This window comes from Drosophila ficusphila, unplaced genomic scaffold (genome assembly GCF_018152265.1).
Source record: "Drosophila ficusphila isolate 14025-0441.05 unplaced genomic scaffold, ASM1815226v1 contig_47, whole genome shotgun sequence".
Lineage (NCBI taxonomy): Eukaryota > Metazoa > Arthropoda > Insecta > Diptera > Drosophilidae > Drosophila > Drosophila ficusphila.
In genome coordinates, this window is record NW_025064388.1 from 89,068 (window position 1) to 110,990 (window position 21,923).

Consider the following 21,923-nt stretch of genomic DNA (forward strand, 5'->3'; position numbering starts at 1 on the left):
AACTCTTTGGACGTGCCTGGCTTACCACCGCATAATTTACGTCTAAAGGTTGGATCCGTAGTAATCATGCTTCGAAACATAAACCAACCAAAACTGTGCAAAAACAAAGTACTATCGAAGCTATAAATCCAACCAAGTTTCTGGGTTTGTGGGCCTTAATGTGGGAGTAGGTTTTTCACCTAAACACTTATATTAACGTGTTGATTCCCAATATTCTAGCTGAAAAACTTTTTCAGATATTTACACAGTCCCAATATTCTAGCTCTTAAAGTTCCCAAGACCTCGACGTTCATACGGACGAACTAGAAAAATAAAAAGATTAAATTTTAAAACTATAATTTTTATTAAAAAGCAATTTGGATACAGAATTATGGAAGCACTAATCTTTTAGAACATGAAGTACTTTTGTAAAAAATGTTTTCTTATCAGGAAAGTCTAATAAAAGTGCAAGGGCACTTTCTACTAGAGTGTAATTAAGCTCGCTTTGTTTTTGTGATATTTGTTGAACTGCCTTTTCCGAACGAACTATTTTCTGTTGCGATTTTAAATGATTTAATTTTCGGTAAGCTTTCGCCCTCATCTGCTTTCGAATTATTTGCTCCAAATTAGCGTGTTTAGCTAAAACACCTTCTTCTATTCGATCTTGAATGTTGGCATCGTCTTTTATTATGTTATTAAGATCCGTTTGAATTCTGCGCAACATATAAATAATGCGCTCAATTTTGTTTACATCATCGATTAATTGCTTTTCTGACAAAAACTTTATTTCATTTCGGATAAGTTTTGTCCTGTTATGAACTTCATCTAGTTTTACCTGTATTTGAGAAACATTTTTTGATTTTTTTATTTTTGTTTGCATGTGTTCTTGAACTGATGCATTTACAAAAATTTGTTCGCGATGCATAACGCAATGTTCGAGATCAAGAACTAGTCTTTCTTGTGCTCGTTTAAGCTGACTATATCTTATGTTCATACGATGTATTTCGGTTTTCATTACACCAATTTCACCATGCACAGATTTTTCTAATTTGATCCATTGAATAGTTTCTTCGACCAATTTATATTTGGTTTCCCACGATAGTGTTTCCCTATGATTATCCATAACCAAATCTTTATGAAGTTCGATTTCGCTTTGAAGCTCTTTAATGGTGTCTTCAAGTTTCAATATTCCAAGCTCTGCGGCCTAAAATAAAAAGGGGTTTTAAAAAATAAATGGGTAAGGGGGGAGTTTACCTTAAGCTTTTGAGTGTGGTCAGACTGCTCGTGCTCGAACTCTGTCTCTTCAAAATCGTGAAACATTCTCTTTTTGTATATTTTGTCATTAAGTAGTTCTAATTTCGATGTAAATTTTTGAATAAATAGCTGTAGGTCCTTGTTTTTTTTTTGGGAGACTTCCAGCTCTTGATCAATTTTAAGCGACTTCTGCTTTATAATGGATAGCTCTGAAAGTATAATTTAAATATAATATCATATAATATTTCTTGGGAAAATAAAGTTTGTAATGATACTGCTATAAACGTATTAAATCAGCAGGCCCGTCGAGAAGGAATTTCGGGACCGGGGGGTACAACTCACGGGCCCCTATATAATAAGAAATATTTTCGAAAATAACGAAAGTTTCAAATATATTTTATTTCTACTACTACTCGAATAATAAAGATCAATATAAAAATTAGAGTGTAATGTGAAATTTTATTTTCTGACAAAAATAAATTGTTGCGAAGTGGACACAATATTCGAGAATGGCGTGAACACAAAAGGCAAGGACTTGTAACATGACGGTTATAAAAAAAGGACTAATTTTCAAGTTATCGTCGCTATCACGGTTAGTTTTTATCCACTTAAATTCGCTTTTCGCGCTTTTGCAGAGGCAAAGGGGTAAAATTGCGCTTTAGCGGCTTTTGCTAAAAATGGTCTAGGATTTTTTTTTTTTTTTAATGGATACCTTGGGGCCTAAACATTGATAAAAAAGTGGCGGAAAGCTTAAATTTTAATTATTTATGTGTTAAAATTGCAATTATTACTGCCGCGAGGCAACCCGTTTTAGAACATTGCCATGTTTTTCTAGCGAAAAACTTTACCGTTGAGAATGTGTTGTGGATGAAGAGTGCTGCAATTGTGTGAAAATTTAAAAACAAAAGAAATTTAACAATTTTACCATGTCAGGCACTGCCAATTTTACTACTGAACGCTGTAAAGGTTGCGAAATGACTCAGAGTGATTTTATAGTACTGAGTGAATACCCAGAAAAGCTATGGCCAGTTGCTTTTTTGCTATTTTTACAAATAAATACTTAGAAATCAAGCTTTCCGCCACTTTTTTATTAATGTTTAGGCCCCAAGGTATCCATTAAAAAAAAAAAAAAAATTCCTAGACCATTTTTAGCAAAAGCCGCTAAAGCGCAATTTTACCGGCAAAGGAATCGATTATTACGCTGAAATCCAACTGCCTTGCTAACTCCGCCTCCAAACATAAAATCGCCAGACCAGTTAGACGCTCTTGTGTAGAACAAGTTCTGTGAAAGTTTTTAACTCGCGATAAAACACTGAAGGAGCGTTCTCCACTAGCGACACTGACAGGGAGAGTACAAAAAATTCTCAAAGCAACACAGACATTTGGGAAAAGATTCTGAAGATTTTTTGAGTACAGAGCGTTCAGCAATGCAAATGGAGGAAGGTTTTTTTCAATATTATCTACATATATATGTTTGAGGTGGACGATTTCATCTTTCAACTCTTCGGAAACATCAGCTACCTACTTCTTCGTGAATTCTACGACAGACGTCTGAAGAGTATCTTCATCCAACGTGGTGAATTTCTATAAAAACGAGAACACTTCGTTCAAATTTTTTACTGCTTTGAATCTTTTTGTCATTCCTGCAATGACCGAATCGATGATGGTGAAGAAAATGGTGGTCTTGAATTTTTCTTCTTCAGAAGTGATGTCGGTTTCTGGACTTGCGTCACCATCATTCAAAAAAACTTTCGCACGTTTTCTTTTTCGAATTGTTGGTAAAGTTTCAGGAATGTTCCACCCTCTTGCAACAAGTTTACATTCACTCAGAATGAGGTCCCATCGATTTCGTATGAACTGCAAATCTGAAAGGAGACCCTTCAGATTGTCAACTTCAACGTCTATAGTAGCTCCTCTTGCTTGAAGGACGACGATATCAAGATACATTCGAACGAATTCATATATTTTTGAATACCGTTGATGTCCCGGAGAGTCTCTGCAGTCAAATTGAGTTCCTTCACTTCGTCAAGTGCTTCTTGTATTCCAGAAAGGTGTTTCGCGAAAGGTTTAACGGCGTCAAGTCTGCACAAGTTGCCTGACGTACACAAATTAGTTGCTTGTGCTGGTCGTTGTCGTAATCAACAAATCGTTGGTTATGGTGTAAGTATCGGGGGATGGGAATTGGGCACTCCACGGCTGTTATTATGTTGTGCTGCTGGGACATAATAAGGCGGGAGAGAGCGATCAAAGAGCTTTCCGAGCAGTGGCCTGCGGCCATATGTAGCGCCCACATGCAGGAGCCGCTTTATTGGCGTCGTTTCGAGCGTCGATCGAAATGGTTACGCTTGGTTACGTGCGAAAAATTCACGCAGAAGGATGACTTAAGATGCGACGATGAACTTCACTTCACTGAAGGTGAAAATGCTTCGTTGCTATAAACGAGGTCCATGAAAAGGTACAAGGACTGAAGTGGAGAGCCGGAGATGATGAGAACGACGAAACACGAGCTTCAAGGGCCTGAGTCGCGCCTCTCCAAACCGCTAGCGGTGGTACTGGGATTGCGGTTATCCAAATCTGTGGAAGACGAGATGACCATTTATATCATTTGGAGAGTTTTTCGGACAGACTTAAAAAACGTTTTGTGCTGGATTCGCTTTGATGCTCGAAAGTTCAATTAATTCGTAGCACTAAAAGTTGGAGAAGTATAAAAGAATTATGAGGTGGCTGCTTGATGGTGGGTGCCCTCGGCTAAAAACGTTTTCGAATAGAGTACTTAATAGGTTCGAGATCCAAGCTTGGACGGCTCTACAAGTTGGTTCGTCGGCCCGGTATTTCAACATAAAAATTAAGACCAGTAGGCCGCCATGAAATATACCACCCATGAAGGCAGCGATTGTTATGCACCATAAGAAGTCAAACAAGAATCATCGGCGGTGGCCCTCAATTCTACAGTATCCTCAACGTTTCACCAAACACAAGTTAGCGTTATTCTACGTTAAGCACCCAAGTCGTTAATGGATCGCTTATTCAAATTTGGCATGATCGCTATGTCCAAATCAAGCTAAACTAAACCCATAAGCAACGATGAAAACCAGCGTGCCGATAATAATAAAAACAGTTGAAAAGTCTTAGGTAAAGAACACACTGGAAAATAACAGATTTGCGATTCTTTGTAATCAGGATGACAACAATAATAATGACGATCTTCACCCACACTAACCGAAACACGCCAGCACCACTGCATCGAACTGGTTAAAAACTTAACTGTCAAAATTGGCGCAAACACATTCTATGTAATGCCTATAATAAGGGGAAATCATAAATGAAATAAAGAAACAAGTCATCAATAAAGACACATAGCGATCTAAAGAAAGCTACCTCGATAATGGATTAATGAAATACTATACTTATCCACTAAAAAGCAGCAAAGGTCTAAGTGGTAATAAAGGGAATAGAACCAGCTGTTACACCGAGCGAGATAAAAGATGCACTCAAAGATAAGGGTTTTGATGCCAAAATGGCTATGAACATAATAAACAGAAACAAAGTACCAATATTCAAAATAGAATTATTACCCGGCAGCATGGCTATAAAAAATTTGAAGTCCATCCAATATATAATCTACAGATCCTACTGCATCGTAGAATAACTGTTGAGGAAACGCAGAAGCGGAATGGCCTTATTCAATGTACAAATTGCCAAGAGTACGGGCATACGAAAGCACACTACGCGCAGTATGTGTTGTTTGCGGATACCTGCATCTCAAAGAGGGGCCATATCCAATCCCTGCAGTAGTGCAATGTGCAATCATTTAAGCCGACAGTTCAATAAGGACAGGGCACTACTCAGTCAGTGAACGCTCTTAAATTCTTCTGAGATGCCTTGTAAGTTGGAGGCAATGCTGGTAACGCTCACAAGTGCAATGACTTCTATATAGAAAACGCTCCAGCAGCTCGTGCGGAATCAACCTCTTCTTCTAGAGTTTATGATTAAACAGAAATCTGTTTAAATGTCCCGCCTAAACATACGTTTCTGGATTGCAAATGGCATTTTTCTCAGCACAGACTCAAACTATCGGAGTTGCTTGCTCAACATGACAAACAACTAAAAAAAAAATTTCCATATAAACGAATAAATATTTTATCAAACAAATCACCTTTATATGCTACAAATTACTTTAAGTCAACAACAATACAAGTTGGAGGAAACGCGGTTGCATCAACCTAACCGCGGTTTACTGCCCACCACGCTTTTTTAAATTAATTATTAGATCACTTCATAGCAGCTGGTGACAACTATACAACTCATTAATTACTCCACAATATAAGCTTGACATTATTTCAACGGCAAGCCTACATATTGGCCAACTGATCCAAAGAAACAACCAGATCTGATTAACTTTGCAATTACAAGAAGGGTTTCCCATACCCAAATGATTGCGGAGAGCTTTGTTAGAACGATCATATTTTCTATATTCCATTAAAACTGTTTGTACAATTATTAACTCAGAAGACAGCATAGATAACTCAGTAGAAGCACAATCATCTGTAATGTCGCTGAATGTAAAGCACTCAAACCTAACAGCAGAACCTAAAAAGTGCACAACAATTAATGTTCAACTGTATATCGTACACATGAAGGAGTTGCTGCGAGAAGAAAAAGCTTCGTCGAGATTTGTAGGCCAGGGGCTCTTTGCTCAAAGGAGAGGTTAAAACTAGCCAAAGACTACGAATGGCCTTTAAAAAAAGAGAAAAAAAACTGCATATAGTCTGAACATATGGCTCTGAACTATAGGCAAACGCCAGCAGCAGTAACATTGAGTTAATTGAAAGATCTCAATCCAAAAAATTAAGAATCAAAACTTATTGTTAGTGTCTAACACGATAAGATCTTCAAAAGCCCGAGATGAGCTAATAAATGTTGCGCTGCTCTTATGGGGCACTTAGATCGACTTAGAATGGCAGTATCACCAGCAAATCTTGAGGTTGTTGTGAGGCTGGTTGGTGTGTAAATTATATACAGCGTTGGTCCAAGTACGTTACCTTGAGCTCCTCCGACTTCAATTGGATGGTATTCAGAGAGGAAATTTTTATATCCGACTGCGAATCGTCTATGCACATGATATGACTCCAGTATTTTATAGATGTTCTGTGAAAGCAATGTTTTAATTTTACTAAACTAAGGTTCCGTGTTTTTCGCGGAAACCATATTTTGGATGGCATTATACGATTCAGGAGCAGCTTCTCAAATATCTTTGATAGGCAGGGCAGAAGACTGGGTGGCCTATATGATAAAGGCTTGGACTTGTCCTTTCCGACTTTATGGATAGTGATGACACTTTTTCCATTGTTGTGGATAATAGCCCCATTTCATCATACTATTGAATAGTTCATTCCATTTTATCATTTTGGGAGAGATTAAATCGTGTCCTGCCGCTTTCTTTTTTCTTAAACCTCAGTCACTCTTAAAGTTTTAAAAAATGTTTGTTTCCATTTTTTTTTTAAATTTTTTTCCTTAAAGACCAATATGTTGAAAATAGTGTGTAAAAATTTTGATCAATTAGAGTCAAACTAACCAAGTTACAGCGTTTTAAACGACCGAATTTCGACGTATTCTTATGTATAAAAGTACTTTGAATCGAATTTCCCGAATTCGTTATTTTGAAAGTCGGTGAACATCAGAACTCTAAATCTACTGAACCAATCCTTTTCAAATTTTTAACACAAATGCTCCACATAAATGCAGGTAATCAGGAAGAGTGTTTTTTTAATTTTTAATTTTTTTTTGTATTTTTAAAAAATTAATTAACAGCGATTTATTGAGCTAAAATTAGAAAAAAAATTTAAATAAAAACTCTTCCTGATTATCTTGAGAAACTCATTATCTTTACAACGCATTTTTTTTACGCACTTTTATTTTTAAGATGATCCGTCAAACGCCCTATGATGTTCACCGCAAAACAACTTTTTTTTTGGCGCTTCGGAAGATTAACCGCCACAGGCTTATTTCTAAATGTTAAAAAAAAATTATTTATTTCGCCGCAAAAAAAAAATTAAACATAGCCTTTTTGTTGGCCTTTAAAACCCCCCTCTTAAGCGGCCGTCCATAAACCTCGTGACGCTCCTAGGGGGTGGGGGGTTCTTCAGAGAGTCACGCTTTGTTGTAAGGAGGTTGTAAGTTGTATTTGTGATGCGTCACATAGGGGGGAGGGGGTCAAAAAAGCCAAAAATTAGCGTCACGAGGTTTATGGACGGCCCCTAAGACAATCTATTTTACTGTGGATGATCGTAGAGATGAAAAGAATTGGGTGAGTGATCCGATGAGACATCCATTAAGTGTTTGTTAAAAGTGAACATGAGCTCTAGGCAATCTTCTTCTGACGGCCAGAGATAAGGCGAAGCATTTTTCGTGGTGCTATTATAGCGTTGTTAAACTATCTTCCTTTGGGGTTGGTGAGTCGAGAGCCCCAATGTGTATGTTTTGCGTTGCAGTCACCAGCCGTAAAATAACGATCGGCTAATAGGTCAAAGAATTGTACAAATTTATCTTCGGAAATGGAAAAGTGTTGTGGGCAGCATACAGCGTATAGGTTTTGGAAACCGCTTTAAGTATCAATCTATATTGATGTAGCTTGCATATACTATAGGCTGTTGCAAATGATGGTAACTCAAAGTGCCTGATGCATTTCTCGATTAGTATACCAGTACTTCCATTCCTTGTCAACAGAATGGTTTAATTCAAAAAATTTATTAATTAAAAATTGTATTATAAAAAATTGTATTATAAAAATTGTGTTATAAAAATTGTATAAGCTCTTTTTTTCATTTTTATTTAGACAACCAGCGGTGGTTTTGTTTTTAAATTTAAATATTTCGTTTTCTTATTGCACTTGAATTTCGAAACCGTTAGCTTAGCGACTGATTACACTGTGCGACAAAAAAATGTTTAAGTTGATTTTTTCTTATTTTTCACTTCTACTAATAAAAAAATAAGAATATAAGTTTTTGGATTTGTTAATATCAATAGCCAATCAGCTTCTACGCACACTCAAATGTCCCAAAAACGCGTGTTTTTGCATATTTCACAGCCTTATATTCACATATTGGGAAAATATTTTTTCACCGTTATAAGCGTTTTATGCAAGTTCAATATCTATTAATTAAAATGTATGAAGCAAATATACCGTTAGGCTTTTATAACAATGCTTTAAAAATTTTTTCTCCCAGCTCTATACTCTGGGCGACTACGTATGAAACTTGTTACGCGAGGATACCTCTGAAAGAGCCAAAAAAAATCTGGAAAAAAATTCACTTTAAAAAAAAATAATAGTTTATTGGAAGTAAAAAAAATAATATTTTGTGTTAATTATTTTCATAATAATAATTTCATAAAATTTATCATAAAAAAAGAAATCCTATCTCTTAGAAGGTGGCATAGATATTTTTGTGCATAATTTATGCATCTTAACCGAAAACAATCAAAAAAGTAACTTAAACAAACATTTCGTTAAATTTTGTCGCACAGTGTTATTTGAGCATTTAGCTTAAATATTAATATGTAATTTGATTTTTCTTCTTTTTGATTTTTTTGTGATTCATCCGTGTACGGTAGTGCTGTTTTTGGAAGTGTATGCACATTAACTGTCCCGCTCTCAAGCTTTTTTTCTTTATTTTTTTGTACTAACAAACTTGAAAGTTCTAAGCGTGCAATTTACACGCTCTTGCGGTACATTTGAATTGCTCGCTTACAAATTTCGATTGACTTTCTCTTGGCACAGTGGGGCGTATTAGCTAATATACGAGTATATACGTATATTTTCTGCTCAAAAAAAAAAACTTGCTGTCAGGTAATTATGCCTAAACAAACCAAACTTATTTGTTGGCTTTGTGGCAAGATGGTGCACACTAAGTACGCTCGATTCACAGGGCGAACAAGTGATGACCTTAGTAAAGGCCTTGGCTTGCAGCTCTGCTGTGAAGCTAATCGCAAAATTGAGAATGAGATGGAATCTTTCATGCGCCAAACTAAAGGGACTGGTCACTAGTATTGGCATAGCTATACTCTCAGCAGCCGTCTTTAGCAACCCCTCAATCACAGTGCAGCGTGTGCGACCAATGCCAATAAAAAGATCTGATTTGTCTGAGGACGGTTCTTAGCCTGTAATTCCACCTAACCAGCTAAGTATACATCTACAAGAGGCTTCTGAGACCTGACTACCGTCCAAATTGTCACTGCAGGTCTACAGCCTGCAGTACCAAAACCTCTTATAGGGATTCCACAAATGAGACAAATATTTGTTTCTCGGCTACTATCTGATCTCACATCATTTGATGTCTCTTCTTATATTCAAGACCAAATAATGATCAGATGCTCGAGTGATTTTTGTCGCGCTTAAATGGAGGAGTTCGTAGCTAAAATAAAAAGAAAGGCTCGGTGGGACTAACATCCATCTGTGCTCCTCCCTCAAAATTCCCTCAAAAACCTAACCACTTATTTTCTAATTAGCTATCAGAATACAAGAGGTTTGCGTATCAAGCTAAACAAATTATTTACTAATAGCTTTTCGTTTGCATCCCAAGTTATTGTGTTCACAGAAACCTGGTTAAAGCCGGAGGTCTTTAGCTCCGAAGTTGTTCCCGGTAATTACACAATATAAAGGCATGACCGTCACTCTAGACGGGGAGGGGGCGTACTTATAGCAGTGGACGCTAACCTCATGTCAGAAGTGGTATTGAAAAAGATTTTTTTCAACTTGGAATTAAAATTTTTGATTGTTTAAAACTGTTCGCCTCTGGCAGGTTAATTTTTATTACCCCATACCTCCTTCGTCCGATCTTACGGACTATTTAAGACACCTATCAGTTATAAAGTCAATTTCGAGTTCTTTGTCTGATATGGATCAGTTAGTATACCTGGAACTAGGTGGTCCTCGGATGATAATTCCAATTCTTTGCAACCCATAGGCCACAATGAATTCATTGACGGTCTACTTGATCTCTGTGTGTAACTCTGTGTTTTGTGCCTTGTCTCAAATCCTAAAAGTGTATTTCTCACGAAAGCAACACCATTTACGCTGGCTAAAGATCCATATCATCCTGATTTAAGAAAATGCTATAACGGCAGTTAAGCGAATTCATTGTTTTCGCAGGGCCAACTTTCTAAGACTAAATGACTGGTCCGATCTCCACTCCTTCAGGACCAATGAGATAACTAACGATCCTACGTAAAAGATCAGTTGCTCTTTAGCGGCTTTTGCTAAAAATGGGCTAGGAATTTTTTTTTTTTAAGGGATACCTTGGGGCCTAAACATTAATAAAAAATTGGCGGAAAGCGTAAATTTAAGTTATGTATGTGTAAAAATAGCAATTATCACTGCCCGTTTTAGAACATTGCCTTGTTTTTCAAGCGAAAAACTTTACCGGAAAGAATGTACATACACAGTGCGTCCATTAAGTTTCGAGACATGAACCATATCTCAGCAAATAGTAGCGCCATCTAGGTATTCGAAGGTGCATTTTAAAGCTTAAACCTTTTTCTATTGACGTGTCAAACTTCATTACATTTGCTTGACAAATAACAAGGATATGACAGTTTTCCCTAAACAGTTTTTGATCTGATGTTGAAATTCCAACATGGAACAAAGAGCAAAGATCATTGCAGAGAAGTCGTTGCAGCCGCCAGAAATGATCCAAACTTTCTGAAATCAATTGTTACTGGCGACGAAACATGGTGCTTTCAGTATGATCCAGAAACTAAGCGCCAAATGGTGTCTGTTGCACGACAATGCGCCGAGTCACAAATCAATCATTGTTCGTCAGTTTTTGGCCCGAAATCAAGTCTGTGTGTTGGACCACCCACCGTATTCACCTGATTTGGCGCCGTGTGACGTCTCCTTGTTTCCAAAGTTGAAGTTGAAGTTGAAAGGATGCTTTTTTGAAGATGTTGAGACCATTAAAACGGCTTCGACATGAGCATTGGAGGCTATTCCACAAAATGAGCTGAAGCACGCATTTGAATCACTATTGAATCGCTGTGAGAAGTGTATTAAAGCGAAGGGAGAATACTTCGAATAATAAATTTGAAAAACTTGAAATATCTTGTTTATTTTGCGATTTATGGAATCAGTCTCGAAACTTAATGGACGCACCGTGTATTGTGGATGAAAAGTGCTGCAATTGTGTGAAAATTTAAAAACAAAAGATATTAAACAATTTCACCATGTCAGACACTGCCAATTTTAATACTGAACGCTGTAAAGGTTGCGAAATGACTCAGAGTGATTTTATGGTACTGAGTGAATATCCAGAAAAGCTATGGCCAGTTGTTTTTTTTGCATTTTTACAAATAAATAATTAGAAATCAAGCTTTCCGCCACTTTTTTATTAATGTTTAGGCCCCAAGGTATCCCTTAAACAAAAAAAAATTCATAGCCCATTTTTAACAAAAGCCGCTAAAGCGCAACTTTACCAAAAATCAGCTGGAAACCCTATCATGTTAAGATTTCAAATGAATAGGAAGTGATTTACAGAGGTTTTTAAAGACATTTGGCTCTAAGGACGTGAGCTTAAAATGATTCGTTATAGTAGACTTATGCTTCATAAATCCGTGTTGGGATGGAGATATGACTCATATACAAAGGCGCTGCGAGTGGGCATTTATAGCTTGTTCGAAAAGCTTTGGAATTGCTGACCATTTAGAAATACCTCTATAATTGCTTGGATCCGACTTGTTTTCCTTTTTGTGAAGGAAAATAACAAATGAATTCTTCTAAACAAGGGGAGACTGTTAAATTAGGGATACGGTAATTAGATTAAGAACTGGTTTTTTCAATGCAATAGCACAGTGTTTAAGAACACACCCAAGAATTCTGTCAGGACCTGGGGAGTAAACTGGTGTAACACTTTGAAGATCCAAAAGTAGGGAGCTTTCGTTCAAAGTGGGACTTAAAAGTAGGTTCAACTTAGGTATGGCAAACCTGTTGAAACCTAGTGAGATGTTCTAGAGGGGGCTAAGCTGAGGCTCAGGTTGCTGATAGCGAACGTTACGAATAAGTGCAAGCTAATGACCGTCTTCAAAATTGTAGCCTCACACACCCCTCTTTCCTCACGACTACCAACCTACTTCCCTCCCCTTTAAGGTGGACTAAGGACTAAGGTGTCATCCAACCCGTGCCGATAGTCATCCTTGTTGAGGGCCCGGACTAACAAATAGCCCAGTCTCTCAGGGAGGGTTCAGGCCAGTGGCGACCACCTGCCCTAAATATGCCTTATCTGGGTATGACGGATCTCTGCCTTGGTGGACCATACATTTTCCGCAACTCCACGAGAACATGAAGAACATGTCGCAAGACACTTCGAGAACCGACTCCTTGACGGAGAGCGACCCCTGGTGAGACCAGCCCACCCAGGAGCGCAGCCACCGCCATCAGGAGTGCATCACGGACGAAGAATGTGGGACAGACCCCACAATGGTCAACTGTTTCAGTCCGGGAACGTGGGCTACCAGGCGGACCATCCCGACCGGTTTTCCCACACCCCGCGGCTGGACAGAAGACCAGGCCTGCCAAGAAGGAGGACGTCCTCCCAGCAAGAGGACAATAAGGAAGCCTAGACGACCCAACAGGAGAGGACTTCCGGGGTCAGAGGTCAAATGGTACCTCAGATACCACCAGTAGGGCATGACCCCTGGCGAGGCACTGAGGAAAGCAAAGGAGCCACGACCACCGGCCCAAAGCAGTGCACCTGCCAGCAAGCGGGCAAAAATCACCCTAACCCCTTTGACGGACTCCCCCAAAAGGTCGAAATCAGAGGGCAACAAAGAGCGGCACCTCCCTCCCGTCCGCCAAGGCCTGATGAGCCATGCACATCGAAAACGGAGGCGACAAGGAGACCCGCCTAAGCCATCTGCTGGGTTACCCATCGTGCCGAAGGCAGAAGAAAAGAGTGCGAAACAGCCACCCTCCACCTCCACAGCCCCTCTCACCGGCACACACACCTCCTATGCGGAGGCCGCTGAAGAGTTAGAATGGCGGTGTACTACCTGAGGACTACCCACATGTGTATCTGGGCCCTGAAGAGCTGTCCGATTTGGAGGCATGGCACACGGCAGTCGCATTTCGAGGTATTCACTTCAGGGTCGGATACCTCTTAATCGACTGTCTGTACCAAGACTCAGCGGACTGGCTGAAGGCCGTGGTACCCCAGCTATGAACTATATGAGGAACTCCTCATTTTGCTAGGGTGCCAGAACAGGCTGGAGTCGGATGCCTGGAAGGTGATTTCCCGGAAGAACGATGGAGGCGGGGCACTCCTCGTTATCGGGATCGACCAGCTCACCCGATACGAGATCGTTTCTAAGGGGCATCAGCTCAATTTTAGATTCGGGACCGTCTCGGTGAGCGGTCTCAGGAGAGCGGCGAAGAAGGCCGCGTCAGACAAAGCGTCCTCTGACCCTACAGTTGGCAAAGTGGAGGTCGAGGATTCCCTTGACGAGCCACAAGAGCCTATGGGATCAGAGAAGAGCTCAATCACGGACATGGATGGGAGGAGTGAGGATGAGGAGCATCCCATGCCCTTTCAGGAGATGGCCCAGGATTCCCCCCTGGACGCCAGCTGTGGGATAGAGGCCGACGTCACACTCACGGAAGGCAGTGAAGGGGAATTCCCGCCCCCTTCACCAACGTTGAAGCATCTGCTCCAATGATGGCTGCATACAGCAGCACAAAGCTAGCCCAGGTGAACTTACACCGGGCCAAGGCGACATCAGCTGTCCAGGCTGTTCACGACTCAACGTCTCAGGCTAGCCCTCATACAGGAGCTTTGGTGTAACCAGGGCATTAAGGCCTGCACACCAAGGAATCAAAGGTAATATGCGACCAACGGGGTGTACACCCAAGAGCATGCATTTTAATAAGGAAATATATAAATGAAAAGGTATTATTCAGAATTTCTAAGCAGTGACTGTGTCACGCTGAGTGGCACAGGCACAATACCAGCAATAGCGTCGACTTACTTTGCTACGGATACAGCATGCCCACCACTGGAAATTATCGGACTTGTGGAGTGCTGCAGGAAGAAGATGATGCCCTTGATCATAGGATGTGATGCTCATGTTCATCATGTGAAATTCTGCAGCTACGAGATACGAAAGCGGTGACGTCATTAATCCGTTAAGGTATCCAGGGGTGCATCAACAAGGACGACGGGAAAGAAGCAGTGCGCAAGTATAAACTCTTTGACGACTTGTGACCTTTATTTAATTTTCTATATAACTTATTTTATTCCAACGCTAACTATATATTATTCCCATTTAAATTGTTTTTTAGTTTTAAGAGAAAAGAATTCAAAAAATATTAATAGTCGAAATAGTGTTTTCAGAGTTAGATTTCAGTAAGAAGAATATTTATGTTGAAGAGATCACACGATTTTGTGTTGCAGAGCTTAGAGATGAAAAGAATTGAATTTGAAAAGTTCAGGGAACAAACCAGAGTTACAGCAGAGACTAGTATCCTATTTTGAGGGAAATAATATAGACCCAGAGGAAACTTAAGAGCTTTCAGAAGACTCATCAGTGTATGAAGAATCACACACACTTATTACTCCTTCAACCATGGCGTTTACACTAAATGACATTAAAGGTTCCCTTTCTGCATTTACTGGAAGCGGTTCCCCCAATATCGATGAATGGCTGACAGATTTTGAACTAAATTCCATTACAGTTGGGTGGACTGATCTTCAAAAATTTATTTGAGGCAGGCAGTTAGTTAAGGGAGCTGCGAAGTTATTCTTAGGCAGCCAACCAGGAATAAATGATTGGAATTCATTGAAAGAAGCCCTAAGAAATGAGTTTGGAGAAAAGCTTACAGCAAAACAGATCCACAAGTTGCTGGAAAACAGGAAGAAGTCTCAAAAAGAGAGTTTAATTGAATATTTCTACAGCATGACTGCTTTGGCTAATCAGTCCAAGTTGGATGAGGAAAGCATCATCGATTACATCATAGAGGGTATTCCAGACTCAAGGCAAAATAAGAGCTGCTTATACCAAGCTTCTAATCTTAAGGAGTTCCGTGAGATACTTAAAATTTATGAGAAGATAAGTGCGAGTCAGAGCAATAAGCAGAAGCCAAGGTTTGAAATTCCATTAAACGAAGCAAATTAAAACGCTGTTTTAAGTGTGGCGTCTCATTTGCTACTGTCAATGAGAACAGACGTGTTTTTATATCGCTCCGCCGTGTAATTAAAAATACATCGTAAATAGCCGAATTCCATTTCGCGAAAAGACGCTGAGGTAACGCATGGGTACATGTACTCGTGTTGCCTATGGAAGTATTTCAAGTTGTGTTTAAATAACGAAAAAAAACAATAATACAGCTGATCATAAACAAAGCCAACGTTTAAGAGCACCAGCTCTGTAACGAAGAGCGATAATGAGCAAGGCTCGGCAACAACAACAAGATGAACGTCGGCTCTCGTCAATTAGGAACAACGCTTACTTTTCCATAAGAGCGGAAGAGTTAGAACCGACAACAACTGCAACACTAAAAGTGAGTACGGAGAGAGCACGCTCGCTCTCTCCCGCCTTATTAGTGGAGTGCCCAATGCCCGTCCCCCGACCCCTACAACATTACCAACGATCTGCTGATAACAACAACGACCAGCACAATGCCATCGTTTAAGACGGTGACATTGACACTAGCGGCGACAACAACCACTACAACAACCACATCAACTGCAGTTTCTGTTTCGTCAGCCCTTACTGACAAGCTAGCCAATACCCAACCCAAAAATAACAAAAATGTTAATGGATCGTCGTTAATTCAAACAGGAATCGATCGGTACGTGCAAATAAAAGAAAATTAAGCCCACAAGCAGCCAAAAAAACAAATGCATCAAAAGTCACGAAGAAAGTTGAAGCCACTGTTCCAAACAATGCGCTAACAAGAAATCGATTTTCTATTTTAAGTGACCCAAAAGAAGATAATACCGCTCAAAAACCTCAGACCAAGCAACTTAGGCCACCACCAATCTTTGTACGCCAGGCAAATTGTTCTGAATTGATCAAAAAAATAACTGACCAAATAGGAGCAAACAATTTCTACGTTAAATCCTTAAAATGTGGTAATATAAATGAAACAAAAATACAAGTGGACAACGAACAAGACTATCGATCTGTTGCCAAACACCTTGACAACGGAAAAATAAATTACTACACCTACCAACTTAAAAGTTGCAAAGGACTACAAGTAGTAATAAAAGGTATCGAAGCAACAGTCCCTATTTATGAGATCATAGCTGGACTTAAAGTAAAGGGCTTTAATGTCAAACAGACTATGAATATATTAAATAAAAACAAAGTTCCGCAGACAATGTTCGAGGTAGAGTTGGAGCCGGAAACTATGAAACTAAAAAATAATGAAGTCAACCCAATACATAAGCTTCAATATCTTCTGCACCTTAGGATCACCGTTGATGAACCCCACAAGCGAAATGGGCCCATGCAGTGTATGAATTGTCAGGAATAGGGTCATACGAAGACTTACTGCACTCTACGTGCAGTCTGCGTTGCCTGCGGAGATGCACACTCAACTGAGGCCTGCCCAATTCTGCCATAAAATGTAGTAATTGTGGGGGAAACCACACTGCAAATTACAGAGGTTGTCCTGTCTTCAAAGAGTTGAAAAGTCGACTAGGCCAACACATAACTTCAGCTCGAAATCCTGTAACCCGAAACAGTTCTCTATTTATATCAACGACCACGATCCCGGGAGTCTCTTTTGTTGTTACTTAACAACGGGACGAACGCCTCAGTATCTAAGGTGACAGTTCAGCAAACCACTGCTGATACAGTGTGGCAACAAACCCTGAACCAGATTTCAGATACTACTGGCCAACATTCGAATGCAAATATACAATTGCCTAATGGCGTAGAAGCAATGTTGGTAACTATAACCAACACAATGGTAGCAATACAGCAAACGCTGCAGAAACTTACGCGCTCTCAAAAATCGGTTTCGATAGTTTCCTTAAAAATATGTTTCTGGAATGCGAATGGCATTTCTCAGCACAAATATGAGCTGTTGCAGTTCCTAGATTGGTATGACATTGACGCCATGCTTATATCAGAGACTAACTAACAAAAACTACTTTCAATGTAACGATGCTTCTCAGGCCGGGATTGACTTCAGTCGTGCCAAAGATCCTTACAAGAAATTTGTAATTTACAGGGGAACTTGTTTATGAAAGGAATTGTCGAGCGCGGGTTTTGGATCAATGGGACTCCGGCTTTGGGCACACTGCGTACGCTCTAGCGGACTCTGCGCTGTTAGCTAGAGGAGAAAGGAGCGGGAGCGGGAGCTCCCACGTGCCTGTGAGGCACCTGGCTGTACCGGAACTAATGCTTGGTACGTAAGAGTAGGGATCGCGTGAGTGTGTCTGGGAGGGCCCAGGAATACTAGTTACGGCTACGGGCACGGGATATGAATACAACAGGTGTACGCTGATGTTCTCTGGATTAACCAGGAAATGTCGTGGCCTCGCCTGAGGGATCGCTAACTACTGGCCGGGATCGAGGTATAAATCCAACAAGGGGCACGCCGACGTTTTCTGTGTCAACCAGGAATGAGGGATCACTAGAATTAGTGTTAGTTTCTAGAAACACTACGAAATCAAGAAATGCACTGGATTTAAACGATCGGAATGTAAGAATTCACTTTATTGTTACTTGTCCTGACTTGTTTCCCTGTTGCTGCACCGATATCTTATTATTTAAGCCGCGGTGACTGTAGCGCCCGTTGGTTCTCGACACGTGTGATTCGGTTTACCTGGTTGCGGAGCGTATGTCTGCTCTCTGCGGCTGACCGGTGGCCGAAAAAGCTCGGGTTGTGGAGCGCACGTCAACTCGCTACGGCAGCCCGCAAAGGAAAAGATCGAGTTACCAGCGTTTGACAGCGTCGCGATCTGGCAAGGTCTTGCGATCTGGCAACGTGTCAACCGTCAGCGTATTGATCGACAGTGCCGTAAATGGCAACGTTATTTAAGTTTTAGATTTAAATCTTATTTATATAATGATTACCCAGGTTTTACTTAGAACTACAATAACAGAATACTTCATTGGTTTTTCTCTTACACGACTAAAGAAATAAAACTAAGAACAATAACAATAAGAATAAGAAAAGAAAGGAAAGAATGTGTGCCTTGTTGAACGAGGCGTCACATCACTTAAATGGCTATTCATTTTATAAAACAAACCATCCTGATGGCAAGGCTCATGGCGGCACTGGCATACTGATCAAGAAACGCATCAGGCATTATGAGATGCCATCATTCGCAACAACCTTTCTACAAGCTACATTAATACACATCGATACCCAAAGCGGTTTCTTAAACCTATCCGCTGTATACTGCCCACCACGCTTCTGCATTTCCGAAGAGGAATTTGTACAGTTCTTTTACCTATTAGGTGACCGTTTTATAGCGGCTGGTGATTACAATGCGAGACATCCCCATTGGGTCTCTCGACTCACCAATCTGAAAAGAAGACATCTGTACAACGCTATAATAACACCAAGAAACAAGCTTGACCTTATCTTTCCAGGTAAGCCTACACATATTGTCCAACATATCCTAATAAGATCTGATGGCTTTTGTCGTCACAAGAAGAGTGCCTAGAGGTCATGATCATGTGGAACACTTATCAGATCTTTCATCGGATCACTCGCCCATTTTATTTCTTCTCTACGACCATCCACAGCTTTCTAAACGAACACATCTTCTAACTTCCAGTAAAACAGATTGGCTTAAATACAGAAAGTATGTAAGTACCCATATTGATGGCTTCCCTAACATGTACCAAAAAGAAGAGATTGACAGCTCAGTTGGAGCACTAGTGTCTGTTATGTCACTAGCTGCTCAACACTCCACACCTATTATATCGGCTTGTAATTAAACTGTTTTATTTAGGTCACCCTAGGGTCAAAATTAGAAATTGAAATTTAATTTTGGTACACACCTTCAGTTCCGATGACAATACAATATAGTAATGTCAATAACATTGTAAATTCATGATGGCGGCCGCAAAATGGCGGATAACGTAGGTTCTATCAATCCCATCAATATGGGTATCAAATGAAAGGTCTCAACAAGTAGAATACAATGACTATATAAAATTAAAATTTAAGATGGCGGCCTCTGCAAAATGGCGGATAACTTAGGTTTTATCAATCCCATCAACATGGGTATCATTGTCACTGTCAAACACATCAGATTAATTCAGATCAATCTGACAACAAACGGGGTAAGCTAAATCTTATATATAAAAATGAATCGCAAAATGTGTTGGTAAGCGCATAACTCAACAACGCCTGGACCGATTTTGATGCAATTTTTTGTGTGTATTCCAGGGGGTTTGAGGATGGTTTAGAATTACAATATGTTAAAATAATATTTATTATTTTATAAAGCAAAACGAGCTAAAGAAAGTGAAGTTGATAGAAACAAAACTGGAGGTTTACCAGCAGAACTGGAAATATTTGTGGGGGCAAAAGTCATGCTACGGTCCAATTTTGACGTTTCGGAGGGATTAGTAAATGGCGCTATAGGCTACATCAACGAAATCGTTTGGCTTCAATTTCGTCGAACTCAGATGTATGCAACAGATGTACCTTCCGTCCGAATTGATTTCGAAAAAGACGGAGTACATCTTATACACCCGAAAGCCATACAGTTTCCAGCTAAGTACAATTACGGGACGGAAGCATGGGCTTCTACAATACATAAAATGCAGGGCAGCACTGTGGATCACGCAGTCGTATACTTAGGTGCGAAACTGTTTGAAGAAGGTCAAGCTTACGTGGCCCTTAGTAGAGTAAGATCTTTGCAGGGACTACGTATAGCGAAGTTGGACTGCAACAAACTAACGGGCAAGAAACCATGCAATAATGAAGCACTAAATGAATTAAACAGAATACGAATTAAAAACTAATAAAAACTTAATCAAATTTGTTAAAAAAAACTTTTTAATTTTTAACCATTTTTATGTTAACCATACATTGCAATGTTTAAGATAAATGTACTTATTATTGGACCTCTGGGGGCGTCGACCGTTTAAATGACTATTACTCGTGGGAACAAAATGGTAAAAAAAAATATAAATAAAAATGCGAAATAAAAACTAAAAACTAGAAAATAAAAAAAGGTAAAAAAATTTTTAAGTTAAACCGTTTTATGTAAAACATGTACTAAATGTACTAAAAGCCTAAAAATAATATAAAATAGATACAGACGTGGGAATTATAAACATATGCTTAGACTAGACTAAAATAAAACCGTGGGGCAAGTCAATTGTGTACAATCGTTGATTAAAATGTTTGTTTGCCCCACGGTTTTATTTTAGTCTAGTCAAAGCATATGTTTATAATTCCCACGTCTGTATCTATTTTATATTATTTTTTAGGCTTTTAGTACATTTAGTACATGTTTTACATAAAACGGTTTAACTTAAAAAATTTTTTTACCTTTTTTATTTTAATTCTAATTCTAGCAGAAGTCGAGCTTTTGGGCATATCAACGAAATATGACAGGGATTCGGAGGGAGTGGCAAGCTCATAGACCGCCTGCCTCGAAGGAGCGACTTAAAACAGCCAACTATCTTCTACGCATAGCCCTGGAAAATAAACATAATCGATTTCAATGCAATCTGTCCCCAAACAGCAGACGATATCCACTGTGGAAAGCTAAACGAAGAGAGGGCAAATGTATTTGCTGTGTATCTAGAAAACGCCTTCAAGCCACTCCATCAACAAATATCTTTGTGCTCCCAACAAACATCACACCAGAGGCTACCCTGCCTACCATATTCAAATCAAGAGAAGTGATAAGACTGATAGAGGCTCAAGAAAAAAAAAAAAGGGGTGTGTCCAGCCTACGCACGACAGAAGTGAAACTTCTAGTATTCCTCTCTCTCTCTCTTGTCATTTCATTATCTCATATTTTCTGTCTTATGTTAGTTTGAAGATTAGAGGTTAATTAATTCAAGGACAAAGCATGCATTTTTGTATCTAATATGATATGTATAGTTCCAAAAATGTTCAGTTTATTTACAAGTATACAATATTACATAAATAATAATATTATAATTAAAAAAAGCCTTTTTAGACGCTTAAATTCAGAGGTCTCGAAATGTGTTGCAGCGCACAGCTGACGACTCTCAAAAGTAAACAAACCGATCGAGAAGAAGAAGAAGACAAATTAAATATTTTAATTTCTAGACAATCAAAAATAGTTAATGCATACTTCAGCTGTAATAAGCTAATACATCAATTAAACTGTTAATATCTGTATGCAACCTGTTCAATTAGAATTTCTTTTGAATTTCGGCTTAAAAATCGTCTTCTCGCTCAAGTAAGCATACATACGCGCTTTCTTGTTCTCACACACGCAACCGCATTCTATTTTTAGATTTTTACGCTCTCAACATTGTGCGAGCGCGCTGAGAGCGAGAAAGGATAGAGGAGGATAGAGGAGAATAGAGTCATCGTGCGTCAGCGGTTAGAAAGGGATGGGGATCCTCGCTTTTTCGTGACGGTCATGAATCGGTTTTACTCCGTCCCCGAAAATCCATAACGCGCCTAAAGAAGTTTTACTTTAAAAAAGCGCCGAAAGAATAGTGGAAACGTTCTTTTTTATTCGGGGTGA

General features: G+C 39.4%; 1 protein-coding gene across 3 annotated transcripts in view; it reads right to left on the reverse strand.

Moving 5' to 3' along the window:
* Window positions 1–319: 319 nt before the first annotated feature.
* The window catches only part of LOC108093518 (coiled-coil domain-containing protein 40), a 96,411-nt gene continuing 74,807 nt past the window's right edge, over window positions 320–21,923 (reverse strand). Inside the window, exons 5-6 of one of the 3 annotated variants that reach the window (XM_043208427.1) lie at window positions 1,234–1,442; window positions 320–1,183 (exon numbers count right to left, since the gene is read on the reverse strand). In XM_043208427.1, the coding sequence (XP_043064362.1) occupies window positions 380–1,183; window positions 1,234–1,442 (1,013 nt within the window). In that variant the 3' untranslated portion in view covers window positions 320–379. Of the gene's footprint in view, window positions 1,184–1,233; window positions 1,443–21,923 lie in introns of those variants that run through there. The other 2 variants (XM_043208428.1, XM_043208430.1) reach the window with 2 other exon arrangements.